Source organism: Glycine soja, chromosome 2 (assembly GCF_004193775.1).
Source record: "Glycine soja cultivar W05 chromosome 2, ASM419377v2, whole genome shotgun sequence".
Classification (NCBI taxonomy): Eukaryota; Viridiplantae; Streptophyta; class Magnoliopsida; order Fabales; family Fabaceae; genus Glycine; species Glycine soja.
Genome location: NC_041003.1, coordinates 11,591,493 through 11,613,207, shown reverse-complemented (window position 1 = coordinate 11,613,207; position 21,715 = coordinate 11,591,493). Strand labels below are relative to the sequence as shown.

At 31.2% G+C, this 21,715-nt stretch overlaps 1 protein-coding gene across 5 annotated transcripts; it reads right to left on the bottom strand.

The window, feature by feature from the left end:
* Positions 1-15,545, bottom strand: LOC114387532 (serine/threonine-protein kinase dst1). Of its 5 annotated transcripts, none has more exons than XM_028347741.1 (19): positions 14,698-15,545; positions 14,479-14,567; positions 14,239-14,346; positions 13,732-13,839; positions 13,433-13,523; positions 12,297-12,349; positions 11,191-11,253; positions 10,077-10,121; positions 9,539-9,574; positions 8,128-8,183; positions 7,216-7,297; positions 5,366-5,494; positions 4,803-4,944; positions 4,412-4,532; positions 3,982-4,207; positions 3,510-3,710; positions 3,309-3,397; positions 2,993-3,092; positions 1-1,108 (listed from the first exon to the last, which is right to left on the bottom strand). In XM_028347741.1, exons 1-18 carry the CDS (start codon positions 15,464-15,466, stop codon positions 2,993-2,995), a joined length of 2,508 nt encoding a protein of 835 aa, XP_028203542.1. In that variant the 5' UTR covers positions 15,467-15,545; the 3' UTR covers positions 1-1,108. The 5 variants fall into 5 exon arrangements, with proteins under 5 accessions (XP_028203542.1, XP_028203534.1, XP_028203557.1 ...); XM_028347733.1 differs by lacking the exon at positions 1-1,108 and adding an exon at positions 2,615-2,887; XM_028347756.1 differs by lacking the exon at positions 1-1,108 and having other exon boundaries at positions 2,615-3,092; positions 14,698-15,279; positions 15,385-15,545.
* Between the last annotated feature and the right edge of the window lie 6,170 nt (positions 15,546-21,715).

The window sequence follows — 21,715 nt, the reverse complement described above, 5'->3', positions numbered from 1 at the left end:
TAACGAGGAAGAGTGTTACCATTCCTATTAAATACAAATAAAAAACCATAAGACTTTAATATATCTCTCCCAACCTCAGGTCTTTTACTTCTTGCACCTCCTCTTTTGCTTTCTGCACTGCTGATAATAATTAAAGTATATATCCTTCAGACAACACCCTCTTCCCTCCCTTCCACAACCCTAGCCGTCACAATCACCATGTCACTAATGCCATAAAAAATTCCATTGGCAACCATACTGTTGATCAAGGTGAGAAGACATTCTCAAAAAACCTTGTCAAAGAGATCTCTCGAGTTGGCTGATGTCCTACGGAGATCATGGCAATTGGCAGTCAATAGCCAATCTGACAAGAAGAGATCTCTCGAGTTCTACTTCAATGTCCGCAAGGTCGAGATGCTCACTCAATGACCCTTTACACCAAATGGTTCATGATTCATGTGCTCTCAAACCGTGATGCTGCTTCGAGGTTCCATAACTTCACGCTCTCTTGGATTGCAACAACGGTGAGGGACGCGACAATCTTTGACATGCCACAAGGGTTTTTGCATAACCTTCCTTTAATATAAGGACTCGATACGGAGATATGGTGATGACCATGTTCAAGGTTGAGGTTGTGGCATTTCACACATCTCTGCTCATATTTGTGCTGTTGGAAACATCCTCAAATCCAAAACCAAAATTTGTCACCTCCAGTATATGATTTTCCGTATTTCAGAATAGTTATTTCATAATACCTATGCATTTTCAAAATAACTATTGTGGAATACAAAAAATAATATTTCAGAATAATTATTTTAGAAAAGTATAAGTATTCTGAAATAGCTATTCCAAAATAGGGAAAATCATATTTTAGTGTAGCTATTCCGAAATACCTATACATTTTGAAACGATCATTCCATAATAAAGGGAGAGTATCACAACTCCTTTTGCGCTTCGACAATTTTTTCGATGAAGTGGTGAAGAATGCACTCCTGTCAGCACCGACAATAGTGGAGGATGACATGGTGGTGATGATGGCTAGGGTTGTGCAGGAGAGGAAGGGAGTGCTAACTAAAAGGTATATTTGTCCTTTAATTATTATTGGAAGGTGTAGGAAGGAAAAGATGAGCTGCAGGAAGTAAAATCCAAACTTCAGTCCAAAACCCTTTTTATTTGCGATTTATTTTGGCATTACACATGCATTGCTTTGTGCACCAGACAAACAGTTTGTGCACCCAACACTTTTTTCATTTTTCCAAAATTACCCCTGATAAATTTACAGATCCGTAATCCGTATGGACCCATTATAATTGTCAATCCATATGGGTCATACGATTTTTTAAAAAAAATATATATGTTTTACGAATTAATTTAAAATTCATGATCCATGTAAGATTTGACTTTTAAGTCATTAACTCAATGCTCTAACCAACTGAACTAATAGATCAATTACATTATAAAATAATTAATGTCCAATGGCCCATGCAAAATTTAAACATGTGACTTTCAGGTTATTAATATGACACTCTAACTATATGAATTAATAGACCAATTATGTTATAAAATAATTAATGACTATATATAACACTTAAATTTCTAATACATATTTAATACAAATGTAAATTTACATAATAAATTGTGATAATTAATTTTTTTCTAATATATTTAATGCACCAAAATTAATTATCACAAAATTTATTATATAAATTTACATGTGCATTAAATATACATTAAAAATTAATACACTAAAATTAATTGTCATAAAATTTTTTATTATGTAAATTTACATGTATATTAAAATATATATTAAAAACTAATGCACCAAAATTAATTATCACAAGATTTATTATGTAAACTTACATGTGTATTAAATATACATTAAAAATTTTAGTGTTATATATAACGACATTAGTTATTTTATAACATAATTCGTCTATTAGTTCAGTTGATTAATAACCTGAAAGTCACATTCAAATCTTATATGAACCATTAATTTTAAATTAATTCAAAAATACCCTTAAAAAATAAAAAAAGTCATATGAACCGATACGGATTGACAATCCATAATTAGTCCATACGGATTACAGCCAGGGGTAATTTTGAGAAAACGGAAAAGCATTGGATGCATGAGCAGTTTGTTTGGTGTGCAAAACAATGCCCCACTATCACTCATGCGCGTGCAACATAGAAGTCATCTCAAAGCCTTTAACAATGAGAGCTATACAAGTAAGCCTAACAAGTCCAAGATACAAACAACTCTAATTTCATCTTGAGTTTTCCAAATCTATTTTGTATTAGTTTACATTCTTGAGTTTGAAATACGGCAAGTTTTCGCTTATTTTTATCATATCTGAAAGGTTTGAGTGATTTTGATTTGACCATTTTGTTTAAAGGAAAGATCTAATGTTTGCATTTCTGGATTCACTATCCGTTCTTCTTGTCGGTTTAAGTTTATTGGAGAAGAACGAAGAATAAAGAGCAAATGGGGAAAGAAGAAAAAAAATAGGAAAAAAAAAACAAAAATGAACGGTCTCCTTTTTTTTTTAATAGTTAATCTACGACCCACAACATTCTAACTACATTCTCACAAACTTACGCACGGTGGGAAAGGAAAATCGCACTGTAGACTTCGTCATAGAAGAAACCCTTTAGTGTCTATCAATAAGGTTTCCAGGTTTTCTATACTTCTTAAAGTTTTAGGCTTCTTTTTTAACAACAAATCCACTAGTGACTACAACGTGTGCGCAAATGCAACAATAGTCGAAAGTCATGCATATTCTATTTACATACAAATATGTGGCAGCTTACAAAACTCTAAATCTTCTAGGGTTTACTTAACAAAACTAGGAAAAATAGTTAAAGCAACCAGCAAAACATTGGGTACTAGTTACACAACCATGCCATTGACCTGTATGAATATATAAACCAATGACACGAGAAAAGAAAATGGGTTTTGTGATCTTTGCAGCCATTAAAGGTAGGGGATTTAAAATAGTCACAATAAGATACCTACCTACAACCGAAGAATGGTTCGAAGGGTGTCAGATAGATTTTGAATAGTCCGCTGCTCCTGGGTCGCTTGCAGCTCCTGCAGCGGCATATCTTCGTAACACCTAATAACAAGCAAAGCAATTAGGTTAATCACATCAGCATAGGAGGAGCTAAAAGGAATCATTAGATCCTTAAAATTGTGCTCTTAATTGATACACCCACAGCTAAAATCTTGTACAATTCTCCAATTTATGCATTTGCACAAATAAATAAATATAACTGTTTCACATAGAAGTGGTAAATTCGTTGATGCTCTAAAGTTGAAAAAAGCAACATACATTTTATGGTAAGCTAAAGCCTGCGCCAAATTCATTAGAGTAGAACTTGATGTCAATCTTTGGTAAATGCTTGGAGGAAGAGGCATCTGCTGCATGTCAATTAGCAAACCAACATAAATGACCATAACAAGCGCACACACAAGTGTACAGCATGTGTACACACGTACACACACAAACATACACACAACACACAAAGATAACCTCATTTAGTCCTCTCCGGCCCTTTTTGGACTGTCCGTCACCACTAAAAAGCTCTTGCAATGCTTCCACTGTTCCAGTTCCACCAGTATCCTGTTGTATGCCACCAAGTACATTGTCTGACAGGAGAGCAATCGGTGATATATCTGTTGCCCTTAAGAACGGGATGGGCACTGTATTACCAGCAGCATAAATGGACCAAAGCTGCATTAGCACAGAAATTGAAGTAAAGAAGGTAAGTCTTACACTGCAATCTCAGGAGACATTCATGATGGCCAAAATTATACAGTAGATGGAACCATTAATTCAAGAAAAGAAAAGGGCTAGATATTTGCCAAAAAAGGATGCAAGAAGATATATTTCTTAAAAATCTTAGCAGTGTATCTAACAACTAAAAACAATTTTGTTCAAACGGAGTTATCTAATCCAGAATATTGTGTTTGACATCAGATATATAAACCAAATCACAAAATACCTTATCTTGTAAAGCAAATGCTTTACGGCTGACTGTTTCATTCTTGAATATGCTATTGCTTATATCACCACCAATTCCAGCTTGTGCTCGATGAGTACCTCTAGTTTTGAGGCTCTGCTCAGTTGAATTACTAACATAAGGTAAAGACGATTGAACAGTATTGGTAGTAGCACTATATCCTCTAAAAGAGGCAGTGTTCATAATACCAACTTTCTGACTCTCAATCCTAAAAGATTTTCCATAAAGAAAGCAAACTACATTAGAACACAGGAAATGAAAAGGAAAAGAGGAGAGGCTCTAATAAGCAAATGAACATTTTACAAGTTTGCAAAGCTAAGACTGTTTGAACTTTGAATTAAGAGTGAGAGAATGAAAGAAAAATGCTTTCTTAAAAAATATAGGCAATGAAGGTAAACAGATAGGTAACTACCCAGAGTCAGCCAATCTGTCTCCTGAGCCACTGGTCAGAGCAGATACAGAAACTGCAGAATCTGCATCTTGTGTGGTCTTATGTAATTCATCTCCATGGATTATAACAGTGCCAAAGTTGCCTGCCAATAATTCACATAAATCAATATATTTCATCCTCTAAAAAAACACTTAAAACAAAGGCCTCCTTTCTCAAGTTTAAGAACTTTATTAGAAAAGAAAAAAATTAGAAGTCTAAACCTTTGTATGGATTAAAACAAAGGCCTCCTTTCTCAAGTTATGACTTGTGAGAGATTCTCACAGATACACATACATTCTCGCTTATGTCACATTAGGCAATAATCAAAACTGAAAAAAAGTCAATCCACAGATAAGATGCAAGAAACACAAACCTTCACTCGTGTCTACATCTTCCACTTTATGTAGCTTCCTTGTAGTGCCATGTGAAGAGAGATCAGCAGCCCCCTCAACACCGATGTTATGAGGTCTGGATGGAACAGTACCTCCATATTCATCATTTAGTTTTGAATCTAACTGTGGAGAAAAAAGGAAAATAAAAGCATGTTAGTTATTTTAGGAAACATTCCATGAAGGCCATAGGTATGTACATATAACACATGCATGTTAGTTTTGAATGTACTTTTATCTCCAATAGGAAACCCACAAATTATGGGATTTGACTCTAGTTTCTTTACTTTTCTGTTAAGGTCATAAGTATGTACATACAACCCATGCATGCTGCATGTATTATCAAAACTAAGAATAATATTCCATATTCTTCAATCTTTGAGACTAACACGGGCTGCTTCAGATCAGAGTAAGAACTTGTATTACACATGGAAATTAAAATTACTTTCTTCTTTATTAAGTTTTACAATCTACTAGGTAGATGATAAGAACAAGTCCAGTAGATGTGCATGGGAGACGGGGAGGGGGACAAGTTTTAGTCATATACCTCCTGATCTTCTGATGCAGCTGGAAGAGCTTGTGCCTGCAAAGCCATTGAAGCCCTGATTTGCCTCGCCTTTTCTAGTTTTGGCAACATTGCAGCAGATCCACTTTTCCACTTTTCAAAGAATTTGTGCTACGCAGCCATAGAAAATAACTTCTATTTGATGTAAAATACAACATTTAAAGAATCAAAGATGCCATTGCAAACTAGATAGGGGCAAACCAAATTATTTTGAAAACAAATGAAGGCATATGAGTTTGGAGTTTGTCTAGTCACCCATTATATGCAGCAGCCAAAGTAAAGCTCATGCCAGCTTGATTAGCCCTTGCTCAGGATTAATTTACTAATTCTAGATAACCAGTCTATGCTTTACAATCCATTATTATTTTGTTTAACTTGTTATTATATGCAGTGGGCAATGTTGAATATTGAAACACCTTATATAACCATTTACATTTTGTTTGTTATCAATTTTAAGTCATAACAATAATAGTTTTAAACATTGATTTAATAGGTGAAACTAAAAAATATATCATAGTGAGGGGGGGAGGAGGGGAACTGGAGGAAAAAAGAATTAGTTCAGAAACATATCAGTAATTTCGATCTTAATTAGTGTGTCTTAGTCAATCAGATAAGGATTTCCATATGCATAACAAATTTACATAACAAAAATCACATTAACTTTAAAAACTCAAGGTCTAATATGATGCCAAACTCTAATTGCGGTAAGTTTGAGCATAACTAAATAGTTAAATATAAGTATATGATAAGGATAAATTAAAATCAGTATTTGATTGACAGTTGACAAGAGGGTGACCTGGTGCAACTGTGACCTGGAGGTCACAAGCTCAAATCCAGAAATTAGGCTCTCTGCTTATAGGGCTAAGGCTACATACATCTAGGTGGGAGCCTCGTGAACTTTTTTTAACAAACTGAAATAATAGTGGATAAAGTTTTCTCAATATTTTTTGTAACTTAGCTTTTATCATTGCTTCTGATAATTCAATTATTAAAATCTAATATTTAACGATATATTAAACGAAACAGGCCGGTTTACTTATGAGAAATATTCATAGCAATACCACTTTATCCCAAAGAAGGGTTAATACTTTAAATAATAAAAATGAGTAAAATACACTTCACTCCCTTGAGAGATGCTTAAATTACAATGTCTTCTCTGTTTATTTTAAAGCTACACTATACTCTCTAGAGATCAACGTGCTGTACTAAAATCTATATTAAATTTTAGATATAAGCAAGTTTGTTAGTGGCAGTAGCAAGGTTGTCAAATTGGGATTCATATGGTGAATAAGCAAGTATATTTTTAAAATCATAGAGTGTAAGATTCATGATCAATAATTAAAAAGCCAAAAATATCTGTATAGGTATTTTAAAGTCAAATAGATCACTCTATAGCTAATAAAGTGAAATATTTTCAAAATAATGAAGAAAAAAAATAAATCACTCAAATTCAGCTCTATAGCCCCTAAAAGTATTTTCAAAAAAGCAGATATAAATTAATTACTATTTCAAAATTTATAATACTTAAATATCTATCAACTTTTTAAACATTACTATAATCTAATTCTTTTTTTTCATTACATCCCAGCCACAGCCACAGCCACAGCCACACAAAGAAAAAAACACTCTGGCCCGAGCCCAAGAGAGATACAGCAGTCCCTACAAAAAAGACACTAGAACCAGGGCATGGTCTCTGCACTAGATCTGTCATATTATTGTGCCTCTCTTGTTCTTCTTTCCTTCTACCATTTAACATACAAGGATAGCTCTGCATAAACTTATGACTCTTCATAGTCACTAAATTTCATAAGAAATAATAATATTAAGCATACCTTCAACATCTCAGAAGCAGTAGGGCGGAGACGTGGTTCTTTTGTTAGGCACTTGGCAACAAAATCATGGAAATATAGAGACCTAAAAAAGAAAATCAAATTTAAATCATTGTCATGCACAAAGATATCATCACTAAATAGATACACCACTAAGATATGGCCTCGGCACGAGGAAAATGGTAATAGGATGTTAGAGTCACTACTGATAACTAGCAAATCTAATCTGGATAGTTTATGTTGCATTCATCCCATTAGACGAAAGCACCAACCTAGTATTATTTTTTTCTGGGTTAAGAAAAGAAATTTCATTAAGATGAAGAGAAGAAATTACAATGAATTTTGAGTACAAGGAGTTCCTCCTCCTTAACTTAAAAGCGCCAACCTCGTATTCTTAGACTTGAACACAAGACAATGACAAAATGTATTACCATTTGAATGAATGTGTTATATTCACAGACTGGGAAGTGAGAAGGAGCAAAAGAATGTACAGGATCTTGTTTATACAGGTCAATAGATGAGTTTCTTGCCTATACATGACTTGTAGCATAGATATACAAGTAATAAGAGATAGCACCTTAGTAAAAACAAGTCAAGCTAGACAAAAGTTATGCTTTCACATTTACATGTGGTTTCTATTCAACATCATCTTAATATGTCTTCTTTCAAAAGATCATAATAAAGTATCAAATGGCAGAGATTGTTAGTTGAAGAATAGCAGCAACCAGTTACACACTACTGACTTTATAGAAGACAAAACAAGCATAACATGTAATATAATGTAGCACATGGAAAAAGATCATTAGGATTATCTAAACCAAATTTTCATTCTAGATCATCAACAGGTAACTCTTCAAGCTCATTTATTTACAAATTAGCTGTAAAAGTACAGCTTGGATAACTATAGAAACAAACCATTTTTCTTTATCCTCAAGCATTGGAGCTGGTTCGATTGATATCATGAATAAAACCTACAATCAAAAAAGAAAAAAAAATACATCATTATACTGAACCCCCTCAAAAAAAATGAAATAAATGAATAAGCATTTCCATAGCAATACCCAGAAAACAATAAAAATAATTAAGTGTTTATTATACAAAAAAAAAGAGTAAAGAATCAAAAACTCATTGCATCCCTTCTAAAAAGTGTTACCTGGTACATTTATTTTACAACGATCAATTACTAGACTCATTTGGGGTGGTTGCGAGATTTTTGTCTTTTTGTATTTAAATGCAAACTTCAAAACAAGACATGTTTGGCTAACATGGAGTTAAAATGATTTTTAACACAATTTCAAAACACTTTTATTTATATGAATTTTTAAAACAAAAAAATAAAGGAATTGTGATTATGGTTTTTTTATAAAAGGCATCTACTGCTCCTCCAACCACCTCTCTCAACTATGATGGCCTCTCCCTGCTAGCCACCAAAGCCTCTATTGAACCCAACCCCACCAGCATCCTCAAAGCCTGGTTGCTGGTTGACACCACCACCTCCCTCTAGGCAAAGACTCCAAAAACTGGAATCACTGAAATGACCTCATCTGTTGGCCACTCCAGCTACGCAAGAAAATATGTGTAGATAATTTTCAGATTTTGTTTTGTTGCTGCACCCACGACATCAACTTAGTCACTAACAATGATACACATGTCAGATTATTATTAACAATTATGAATTGAAAAACATTTCCAAATACTTTCCCGTTTTAAAATTTAAACTTTTTTTTATCAATTTCTATACTTTTAGACTTTTTATTATGTCTTCCATAAAGCCAATTGGATCCAAATATGTGATATATATCATTTATCATCACTTTTTTTTAATTGTTTGAGTATTTATGTGTGACACAAATTATTTGGAAGCCATCCCACTTCCTGTTGTCCCACTATAGCATTTTTAGAGTTGGCTGCTACACGCTGCTATTTGAGATTGATAACTACTGAGCCTTGGTCAGAATTCTAAAACAACTAGAATCTGGATCCTCTTTCATGACTAATTAATATTCCTCAAAATAACTCTCACAATACCATTATCCAAAATTACGGTCCAGTCCCTCTAAAATCACATACTCAATTACTCTTCTATTTTTCTCAGTTAATCTTCTGTTTCTCCTTCCTAATTCACCTATTAAAAAATCAAAATTTATACCAATTGACGGTGAAAAACATGAAACAGAAGACGAAATGACAAATCATCCAAACATTTTATGAACATCAACATAAATTACCAGTTAAATAATGCTTATTGAAAGGGGACAGGGGCAGAAGAGATCACATGTTATCACTAAAACAACAGTCAATACCAAATAAGTACTAAGTTACTAACCCTCATTGGATGTACTGATGATCTTGGAGGAACACCCTGAAAATTATCGTAACAGACTTTAAGCATCTTTAAGCATACTGTGCCAAAAAAGAAGATACTGTACCAAAAAGGCATCTCTAAGCATGAAAATGAGTTATTTTTTTAATGCAACATCTGGATAAAAAAAAAGTTCTAACACAAGGCTTCTAATCAATTGCATTAGCTGATACAATAACAATCCACGAATATCAACCATGTAAATAGGAAGTTTCTTCTAACACCTATAAACTTCATGGAAAAAGGGCAAAAAGGAGAGGGGGTAAAAGATTACCCCGATGATTATGGTTTACCTAGAAGGATGCTTGAGCTTAAACTAATATAATTTGTTCCCCACACCACCTTAGAATCACCTCAGAAGTGTTAATCAAATTGAAAATACCTTGCAGAAGGTGGGAATGGGAGCATAAAAGGGAAAGAAAAATGAAAAGGTAACCCACATTGGATAAACTAACAATTTACTTGGAAGAAGTAGAATTAAAAACACAAGCAATGGATATACCTCAGCCATTTCAATAGCAGACACACCAAGAGCCCAAACATCTACCTGAAAATCATATTTAAATAAACATATCAAATACGTGTACATGAATAATTATATATATATATATATGTATATATATATATATATATATAAAATATAATATAATACATCATAGTTAGCCCTAAGCATTTTTCTAGACTCTGAGTAACGATGCATTGAAAATAGAAACAGTACTGAATCAAAATATTACTGATTCATTTCCATGTTTGCAGAGATACTACTAACCTAGCTTAAAAAATAACAATAACTAGCCTAGTTTTCTCTTATTTAATCAAGTTCTTTTATACATGTACCAGATAAATCACAAAGTCAGTTGTTTTAGAAAAGTTTCAATGCGATAGTTGTTGATCTTTGTTCTCCATTAACTTTTAATTTATGTTCACCTTGAGGGAATGGACAATTCACATGCTTATACTGTCACCATCTTTGAAATCTTTCACTTCATAAAGCAGCATCAACTAGGCTTTAACAAGATTTTTTCATTACTTTATGACTTCTTATTCTTTCAGAGGGATTTTTTGTAGAAAAATTCACTAGACTGCAGACACTGCAATTTCTTAAACAAGGCTTCAAAGACTAATATTTTCAACCAGTGATGAACTTTAATCATGCTTGGTTCCCTCCAGCCAAAACTATTTGCATCCCTGTTTCTGATGATCTGAACCTCTAACATATGAAAAACTGCATAATATTGTAGTTTCCATTTCATTACAAATCCTTCATCCACTTCACTAATAAATAATTGTTTTAATGACTATGAAGCATAAAAATATAAAATCAAGACTTTCACATTTTGAAGGTGTTCCATGAGGTAGCATGGAAGAAGTATCTAGAAACTCACCAGTGTCATTAAAAATTCTTTGTCCAAATTTAAATAGAACTTGCTATATACATATACAAATGCTGTTGTCTGGCAATATAGCCCAACAACTTCTACTCCTAACCTTAGAACTATATACAGAAGAAAAATGAAAGGCAAATGGAAATAAAGCATGGAGGAGATGCAATAGAAGATTCACAAAAGGCAAGCAACAAAGTAAACAAGGTTCACAATTTCTGAAAAGCACAATACCTTTCCATCATAGCGACTTTCCTGAATAACTTCTGGAGCCATCCAATGAGGGGTTCCAATGAACTATAAGCACATTAAACTGTAACATCAAAAATCTTGCCATGATAAAAAGAATGAATAACATGTCCAGATAAGAAGCAGAATACCTTAATGCAAGTCAAATTCTTTTGAATGAGTGCATGTCATTTTCAAGAATTCTTAAGGGCATGTATAAGGTTAAAAAAACACATCATTTCAAGTCAAATTCTTAAGGGAAAATACTTTGAATATAATTATAATTTTATAAGCACATATCACTTTCAATAAGTAAACATAATGGGACTGAAAACCACTGTGTAGTCATAACATCAGAATTATGTGCTCCAAAAAACTAACAAAATGATAGCACATATCATTTATTTTTACTTGAAATATGCATATACTTGTATTCAAAGCCAATCCCACTGGCAGGATATTCATGCAATGCACATAAGACAATCATGAACCATCTCCACTCAGTTTAAGATGCAATTTGATAGAAAGAACATACTTAATAAGCAAATACATACATATATAAATAATTAAATATGCAAGGATAATGTTTGTTAGCTAGAAGAAAGTCAGATATTAATGTTTAATATTTGTCTATAAACAGTCTATTCAAACAAAAAACATAAAAATATGCAGTCATTCCATAGGCTGAGCATTTAATGGCACACAACTTTTGCTCTAATTTAATATTGTTCGAAAGCAGAAATACTATGATGTAAGTCAAAATATTTTATTCTTGATCCCTTGCTATTTAATAAAAAATTAATAATCTTACATCTAAACCATAACTCTGGCATCTAAGCATTTAAAACCATGTTCCTACTTCCTACTTCTCACTTCATATATCCTCTGACTGAATAACGTTCAAATAGTTGAAACTGATTTCATTATGAAATGCTTGAGAGGAAAAACTATCAGCCCAGTTTATTTATATATATAACATGCAAAACAAGAATCCATAAATCATAGGGATTGAAATCCTATCCATGGAAAAAAAAATCAAGTAATCAAGTAATAATAATAAAAAAGAATACAAATCCCAATAAATACAAATAAGAAGTTTAAGCATCAAATACCGTATTGCGCTTTGACATAGTCCTTGTAAGCTGTGCAGCAACACCAAAATCCCCTGTTCATTATTAACCAAGAATCTTAGCAAGTATGTCGTTACAAGTCCAAGAATATTAATGCCTTAGATATGAAATCTAAATTCTAATAAATGAAGAAAGGAAGAAAGTGTAGGGTGAAGACTGTGCTTTTGACAGCTAACAGAAATGCAACATACATTAAGAAGAGTAATGTCATTGGTTAATTTTCACACAGTTCGTTACTAATTTTTTTAAAATACAATTTTTAGTACATATGTTTAGCTCCAGGAGAAATATACAATACTTTGCAAGTACGAATTGGTAAAAAAATACATTGTGAAAAAAAGAAGAAAAAAACATTGAGAGAAATCCTAAAACATACTAGCATTGACCATGTAATAAAGAATTTTGCATTACATTCTGCAGTTTTAAATGACATCAGCATTGAACTTAGAGATGTCTGTAACTCCCAACTTTATCAAGGAAGTGACATTAAAATATGAAATCTGAATGCTATCAATCATGTTAAGTGAATAATGGAAATAACTTAGTGGAAGAATGTGTTAATTGTTAAATAAAATGTCAGATTCTCCCGATATTGATTGGGGAAGGGGGAATATGGGCATGCACCAATTAGAATTTAGAAGATATATTTACAATTGTGCTTAGCTCAAAAGATAAGGATAGTTCTAACTATAGACACTGTGAAGAATAGAAGAACATTCAATTCAAAATTTCAACTGTGCGAAGAATATTAGGCTTATCTTTAACTATGATCATAAAGGGACTCAACTACTTGATCACTTAGTTACAGAAATCATTTAGAATGGAAATTATCTGCCGTGCAATTCAGAATAGTTTCTCTAGATGGTAGCTTATACAACAATTTAGATTAGTTGTGCAATTAGCCCATTTCAATCATATAAGCTAAACATCATAGTTACTTGCTAAATAAGAATTCAAGGAAAAATTATTACACAGATGAGTGAATTTAACTTTTACTTGAGAGGAGGGTAAGTACAAAAGAATCAACTCATTCAATGTATATACTATTATGGTTTTCATGTGCAAGGAAACAATATGCCAATCATCAAAGTAACTACTCGTACAACTACTGTACTCACCTAGCTTGACATCTCCTTGTTCAGTTAATAAGATATTCCCACCTTTAATGTCTCTATGGACTTTAAAAATTGAGTGCAAATAATCAAGACCCTACACATAATTTAGGAAACTATTAGGAAAAGCCTAAACAAAAATAACATACAGACACAGCAGAAAACTTGGTTCAAACAATTCTACTGAAATATTTTTCTCTCCGCATTCTATCATGAGCAATGAATAAGACTTAAGCTGAGAACCTTGGTAGAAGTCAAAAACTAGAAGTCAAACAACCAGTGCCAACAAAGTCAATAAACTATACCTTCAGTGCCTCTCTACAGATATATGCTATTTGACCCTCATCAAGTGGCTCGTCAGTCACGCTCATCAAATCAGCAACACTACCACCACCGCAATACTCCATCACTATCTGCCAAAAACTTAATCAGAATTCAGAAACATACTTTAACATGCAAAATCAAACTCATTATTGTTAGGATTAAGAAAGTTTGTACAAAAGAAGGTGGGGAAAGACAACAGTTAAGAATTAGCATTTAAAAAGAGAGGTCCACACTCCACATGACAGAAACAAGAACAAACAAAAGCCAAACAAGAAAAAAGCTTGTCAGTCTCTCTTCACATTTGTGAAAGACATCCCTCTAAACAAATAATTAGCTAATCACCACCATAACCATAAGGAAGCCCAGACAAACAAAAGCACATCATTACTCGCAACACAAGTCACAAGAAAACTATAAAATCTAGAAAGAGTTTCACAAAAAGCAGTGCCACATGAACAACGAGTTGAGGTTAGAAAATGCCTTCTTACCCAAAGATACTCTTCTCCCTGATAGCTTGCAAGATAACGGACAACATTTGGATGATTACATTGTTGTAACATTTCAATCTCACCACGGATTTCCTCATACCCCTCCTCCTAATAAGCACAATAACCATCAAAGTTCGTTCACAAATCACAACAGTTCAATCTCAATCTAAATAATCAAAATACAACAACACAAGTATCTGATTCTGAACAAAAACACCAACATAAAGTCATAAAACTCACCCCTTCAGATAACGATATTACTTTGATAGCAACCATCTCCGAGGTTCTCAAGTCCCTTGCTTTGTAAACAGCTCCATAAGACCCCTTCCCTGCCAATCATTTATCATCCACAAAGACTAACTTCAAAAACACCATAATTACAACAATTTACATTGCACAATCAATCAGAAAAGAAAAACATGAATGGAAATAAAAATTAATGTGCTCGAATTGTTATACCAAGTTCATTGAGCAATTCGTATTTGGTCGTAGGGTCCTCTCTGGTAACACTATCAGGGATCGAACTCGTCGAAACCTTCGTCGTTATCGATTGATGCCTTCCTTCATCGTTCTGCGAAGATCCACTTCCCTTCCTCTGCTTTCCGAATCCGAACTCTCCCATCCCTTGCATGCTCGCCACCGCTCTCTCCATCGTCGAACCGACACCGACACCGACACCGACGCTGCCGCCGCCACTGGTCCGTCGAACCACGGTTCCGCTCACCGACTCTCTCTCGCCGGACTTCACCGTTGATCGCACTACGAACGTCGAGAATCCTCCTCCGTCGTCGTCGTCGTCATCGCCGTCGTCATCGCCACCGAATCTGTTCAGAGGACTCCGAGCCTTCCACGCTGGCGAAGCCACGCCGGAAGAAGGCCGGTCGCGCTGCCGGCTCCGGTCGGACTTCACGATCATTGTGCCGAAGTCGCCGGCGTCATCGTCTTCGTCGTCGTAGTCCAGCGGCGCTCCGCCGCCGAAGTCCTTGGGGAGGCGCTTGAGGAGCGGAGGAAGAGAGGAGTCTTCGTCGTCCTCGTCGTCGTGGCCGTTGTCTTTGAACACCATTGTCGCGTACGGATCGTCCTGTGGCTGCGCGCCGCCGCCGGATTTCCGGCGCCGGAAGGTTCCTCCTCCGTCATCGTCTTCGTCGTCGTGGACCACGAAGGTAGAGTATATGTCCGGTTTGGTTCGGGTTTTTCCGGTTCCCGGTGAGAAAGAGCTCCGATCCATTTTTTCCACTCCGAGAGGGTGAAAAGGGAATCAATCCTTTCACTCGTGACTTGCAGAAGGCATACGATGCTTACTGGGCTTTTATTGGGCTGCAATCCGTGAGTCCTATGCGGAATTCCTCAACTCTCTAAAAGCCCACTAGTAAAATATATTTGTACTGATTTAATGAAAGATTATCGCTTTCTTTTATTTGGTTTTTGTATTGCCTTCAATGATGATCCATAGATACTAGACTGTCAAAATGATCAAAATAGACATTCCTTTTTGTTGATACACGCTATTTTTTTGGTCACCCAACTGAAAACGCAAAAACAGTGAGAAAATTAAAATGAAAGTCAAAGCTAAGAACGAGACATACTAGCACATCACGTTCTTTCTGCTTCCCAACTTTCCAGGAAAACAAAAAATTCATATTACAGTAACAAAAAAATTGATCAATTTTATATAATTTAACTTCATTTTAACATATAATTTGTTTTTTAAAATATAAACAATATTATATATTTTTTAAATATATAGTATTTAATAAATAATATTTCATTTTTAGGGTGCATAAGTCCCATGTTATTTTATTGCTAACTTTTCTTTCATTTATACTTTTTTTTTCAGTAAAGGAAAACCCTTAATGCATAGTTTGTTTGTTTTACTATAAATATTTTCTTTTCCTATACATTTTAGTGGTAGGCAATTTTTTAATCATTATCTTTTTATTCCTTCAAAAAATAATTTGTTTTATTAGTCCTACAAATTTTTTACGAGTTATTTTTACTTTCTCATATTCTTTATGTTAATGGAATCACAATTTATTTGAAGTGATTTTTCATCATTAAAAATAATTTTATATAAATTCTTTGTGTTGATGGTATCACGATTTATCTGATAGTGTTTTCTCATCATTAAAAATATTTTTTATAATTTAATATATATACATATATATATTAAATATATAAAAGAGTAGACTAGCAAAAACACCACTTTAAAAAAGTATATAAATATATAAAAAAATATAGTTTATTGATACTTTCTAACACCACTTTCCTTAAATATAGATACATCAGTTTAGTAGTTTTAGTAGTATAAGAAATCTTATATGAAAGTCAATTAATCATTAAAAAAATCAATTTAACTTATAACCCTCAAAAAAAAAATTATTAGTCCTTCAAATTTTTTAAAATTTATTTTTAGTTTCTCTTAATCTTTGTATTAATGTTATCACAATTTATTTGAAGTGATTTTTCATCATTAAAAATATTTTTTATAATTTAATCTATATAGTAAATACATAAAAAAGTAGGCTAGCAAAAACATTAAAACAACATATAAATATATATAAAAGAGTATAGTTTGTCGAGACATTTTAATATCACATCACACGATTCACTAATAGAACGAGATAACCTCCTTAAATATAGATACAACAATTTTAGTACTATAAAAAATTTTATATGAAAGTTAATCAATCATAATTTTTTTTTCAATTTAACATGTAAAATAATTTTGTTTATAATTTAATTTATATAGTAAATATATAAAAGAGTAGGCTAACAAAAACACCAGCTTAAAAAACTATATAAATATATATAAAAAATATAATTTGCTAAAATCTTCTAATACCATGAGACCTTCTAATACCACATAATGATCTCCTTAAATATAATAATAGATATAAAAGTTTTAGTAGTACAAGAAATTTTATATGAAAATTAATCAATCATAAAAAAAATTCAATATAACTTATAAAATAATTATTATAAAAAATAATAAATTTATCACATATGATAATTTTGTAATTAAATAACAATATAATTTGTACACATATTATTCCTTTATTAAATTATAATTGGAGAGAGTAAAATTATTGAAGTTTATAAGTCATTTTCATTCATTCTAAAAGAGTATATAAATATATAAAAGAATATAGTTTATTAAGACCTTCTCATAGCATGAGACCTCTTAATACTACGGAATGATTTTATTATCCAAACCCCCAAAGACGGAATATAATAATAGATATAACAATTTTAGTAGTATAAGAATTTTTATATGAAAGTTAATTCAAAAGTTTGATTTTGGTAAAAGTTTTTGTATCATTAATCAATCATAAAAAAATTTCAGTATAACTTATAAAATAATTATTATAAAAATTAATAAATTTATCATATATGATACTTTTGTGATTAAATAACAATATAATTTGTATACATATTATTCATTTATTAAATCATAGTTGTAAAGGGTAAAATTATCAAAATTTATAAGTTTTTTTTATTTATTTTTTAATAAATAAATTATTGATCCAATTATATTACTCAAGTTATCCTATATTGTTGATATGTCAGCTCAACGTGAAAGAGAATTGGAAAGAGGAAGAGAACAGCCATGGAAAGTAAAAATGGATATGTCAATTTTTTATTTATTAATAGATAAGATTAAACTTTTTTTATTCACTAAAAAGTAATTTGAAAAAAATTACAAATTATTTTTTATAATTTTTATATTTTTTGACATATTTTACTTTTTAATCTAAATATAATTTCAGTATTAAAACAAAACAAAAAAAAGGAATAAAATGGAGCGACCCATGCTTCGGTAACTGACGAGTTTGATGGAAAGGATTATGCCTCCTTCTACAGTGTCTCAAATGGAATTTGCCTAAACAAAATTAGGTAGTCTATACCACTGTTGACTTTTTTATTTTACATATTACATATATCTTTCACAAGAAAAACACGATCATACTTAATTCAAATATTGATATAAAAAGTTTTCTTTAAATATTTAAAATAACTACATATTTAAGTAAAATTAAAATAATCATATGTCAATTAATCTATCTATTTAGTGGTTGTAACATTATTGACTATCGATTAAAAACTTGTCTAGATATATTCAAAATTCTGAGAGAAAATTTTTCAAAGATTGAATATATACAAAAGATTATATTAAATTTTTATAGTAATAATTACTTACCAGGTTAAAAAGTATTATTTACTTGGTATAAGGCTATAATTTTGTTTAAATACGAAAAAATAATTCAAATATATAAAAAATTAAGAAAATGTTATTTATTAATTCATAGTTATTGTGAATGATTTATTATAATGTGTTTGCTTCATTAAAAATAACAATAAGAATTGTTAATTTTTAATGAAGTCATAACCAAAAAATAATTTACAGACTTAAGACATTGTTTATCTGTCTAGTTTGTCAACTGCAACTAAAATACTGAATTGCTAATTTACATAGCCAATTTCGACCCGTTTCTGTTACAACGGGGTTGCTTATGTAAGAGCCTTTATATTGTGGGCCTATGGCTATAGTATGGACAATCTTACTAAGGTTTCTTCAGATAAAATAAAATGGGAACTGATTGGGGCACCTAGCTTTTTTACTGGTACATTTAGCAGTTTTTTAAAATACGGAAAATATCCTTATGTGTATTTTCAGTTATTAACAGTAGATTAGTTTTTTCATTTCAGCAGTACCTTTTTTTCCCGTAAAACCGCACTCCTTTAGTATAATTTGTTTTCGTTAGCATCCTTTTATGAACGCTTGTTATCGTCGATGGTATACGTACGTTGTTTACAAATATACAATGAAGTTCGGTGGCTCTTGATTGCTGGAGAAAAAGAGGTGTGTATTTTTTTAAAAACATATGATCCGTATGACCATACGAATTATCAATTCTTGTGTTTTGAATTTTTTTAAAAAATTATAATTTATTTTAAATTTTTTATACATTTAATTTATTTACAAAATTTGATATTTAACTGAATGTTGTATTTAGATGTTTATTACAGTAATTAATAGTTAAACAAATTTGGTATTTAATTGAATGATGTATTTGAATGTTTATTATAGTGATTCAAAATTAAATAAACATGGTATTTAATTGAATATTATATCCAGATGTTTATTACAATAATTGATAATTAAATAAATTTGGTATTTTTTTGTGTATGTCAATTTTTGTTAAACCTATAATTTTTATTTACAATTTATATATGTAAAAAAATTAATTGTTTCAAAATTTATTATATAAATTTACATGTGCATTAAATAAAACATTAAAAATTTTAGTGTTATATATAGTAACATTAATTATTTTATAGTATAATTAATTTATTAGTTCAGTTGATTATCGTATTGTGTTAATAACGCAAAAGTCACATGTTCAATTCCTACTTGAACTATTACGAAAGAGCAAAATCAAAATTTTACATGTTACATTGGGTGTACCAGCAAAAATACTGGGTGCCCCAAACAATAGAAAAAAATGAAAGGAAGAATTAAAAGTAAGTTAATTTTAACATATATAATATAACTACATTAATAAAATATAAAATTGATTATACTTTTATATAAAAATAAAATCACTTATATAATTTTTTAAAAATTAAAAAAGAAGGTTGGGCTTTTGTCCCTTCTTGTAGTTCTAACAGTATACGAGCATAGGTAAGCTTCTGAGGAGAGTTTAAAATTAAATGCAATTATCTTAAAAACTCTAATAATTAATTTATGGAATAAATAACTATTTTATTAAATAATAATATTTTTTATGTTTATGCTTATGTATTGTTTAAAACAGGTGAATTGGATATCCGTCACTCGTGTAAATTATAATAGGTTAAGCCATCAATAATTTAGATGGTTTTAACAAATTTCTAACAAAACATAAATAGCTCAATTTGTTACAATTTACTCATCCCTTAGGATCCTATTCGAAATATATTCAATCTATCCATTTACCACCGTCAACGTCATTAAATATCATCATCCTAACATATAAGTTTGTAGTAATTTTAGAATAATCCCCTTGAAAAAAGTAATTTAGAATAAAGACAATTCCTCTGTCACAGGTTTAAACTTTAATTACATCACATCTTTTATTTTTTTCTTCAAATAAAAGAATAACAATTGATTGCCCATAATAATAATAATAATAATAATAATAATATGATCATCATCATAAGCTTCTTAATAAAATTTGTGAGAGGACACATATTTAAAGCTAACAAAGATTGTTTGGATTTAAAAATAAAAAAAAAATTGTCAAGATCTATAATCAAGAACTGCGAATAATCTTAAACTTCATATATCTTTTCAAAGACTTCGTGACATCTTTATATCTTTATATATCCCCTGATAATGATCATCCCACACCAAAAGCCATCGAATCAATAAATGAAAATGCCATTTTACTTAGACATGATGAAAACAACGCCCAACATATCCAAAATTAAGTGTTGGTAACTTTGTATGGGATAGAGAATTAATTATCTATGTGGATAATTTGCTTTAATTTTCCTTTATGTCTTGATGTTTCCTGAAATAAATTTCAATAAAATTGATCAAATTAATAAAAAACGAATGTATTGTTATTTAAAAGAATGTAAACTTAATTTTTAGTGTTAATATAAAAGATTTTAGAAATAAATAATTTGCAAGTATGTTTAAAAGTGTTTATTAAACCTTAAGATATATGTCATGTTAATGAATTCTCAGAATTTAATTCATTTAAAAAAAAATTGATGGAAAAAAATATTCCCATAAATAAAAGTGACAAATGTGATGGATAATATATGCAGCTTAGGTTTACGTGTCAAATGAGAAGGGAAAGGAGAAAGAAAAAAAATTGTGCCCATGCTGAATTGAGTGCTAGCTGTGGTCACCACAACAACATATATCTCGCCACAGCCACCAACCATATATTGCATTGAGAATCTTGCTTAATTACATCACATATGACATATCCCATATAGTTGCCAGTTGCTACAGTGCTACTTCATGGTCATGGGAATCTCACCTAGAGTATGTGTTTCCAGCTATGTTACAATTCAGCCATATCATCTTCCCTCTTTTGGCTGGATGGTTATATATATGGTAATGTGTACTGTACACCTTGAGATGTTAAGGCTTACTAATATGTCTTGTCATGTAAGGGTAAGGTATATCACATATTTAAGGTTATGCTTGGTTGGGAGAAGAGAAATAGAATGAATGAAAATAATTAAAGGAGAGATAATTATAGAGAAAAGAGAAATAGAATAAAATTAAAGTTAAATATATGTTGGATTTTTTAGTTTAAGAAAAATAGGTGATAAATTGAGTAGAAATAATATTATAAATTTGTTTGGATTGAATGAAATGGAAAGAAATAATTTATATAAAAAATACTCCTATGTACTCTTCGTGATTGCATGCCAAATGACCAAATTTAATTGATTAAATTTACTATATAATTTACTC

Excerpts from the sequence above, each read along its gene's own strand:
- LOC114387532 (XM_028347741.1), bottom strand. The coding sequence starts at position 15,466 with ATGGATCGGAGCTCTTTCTCACCGGGAACCGGAAAAACCCGAACCAAA. Across the intron at positions 13,524-13,731 it reads TCTGTAGAGAGGCACTGAAG|GGTCTTGATTATTTGCACTC; the intron begins GTATAGTTTATT and ends AATTATGTGTAG. Across the intron at positions 11,254-12,296 it reads CTATGTCAAAGCGCAATACG|TTCATTGGAACCCCTCATTG; the intron begins GTATTTGATGCT and ends ATGTGCTTATAG.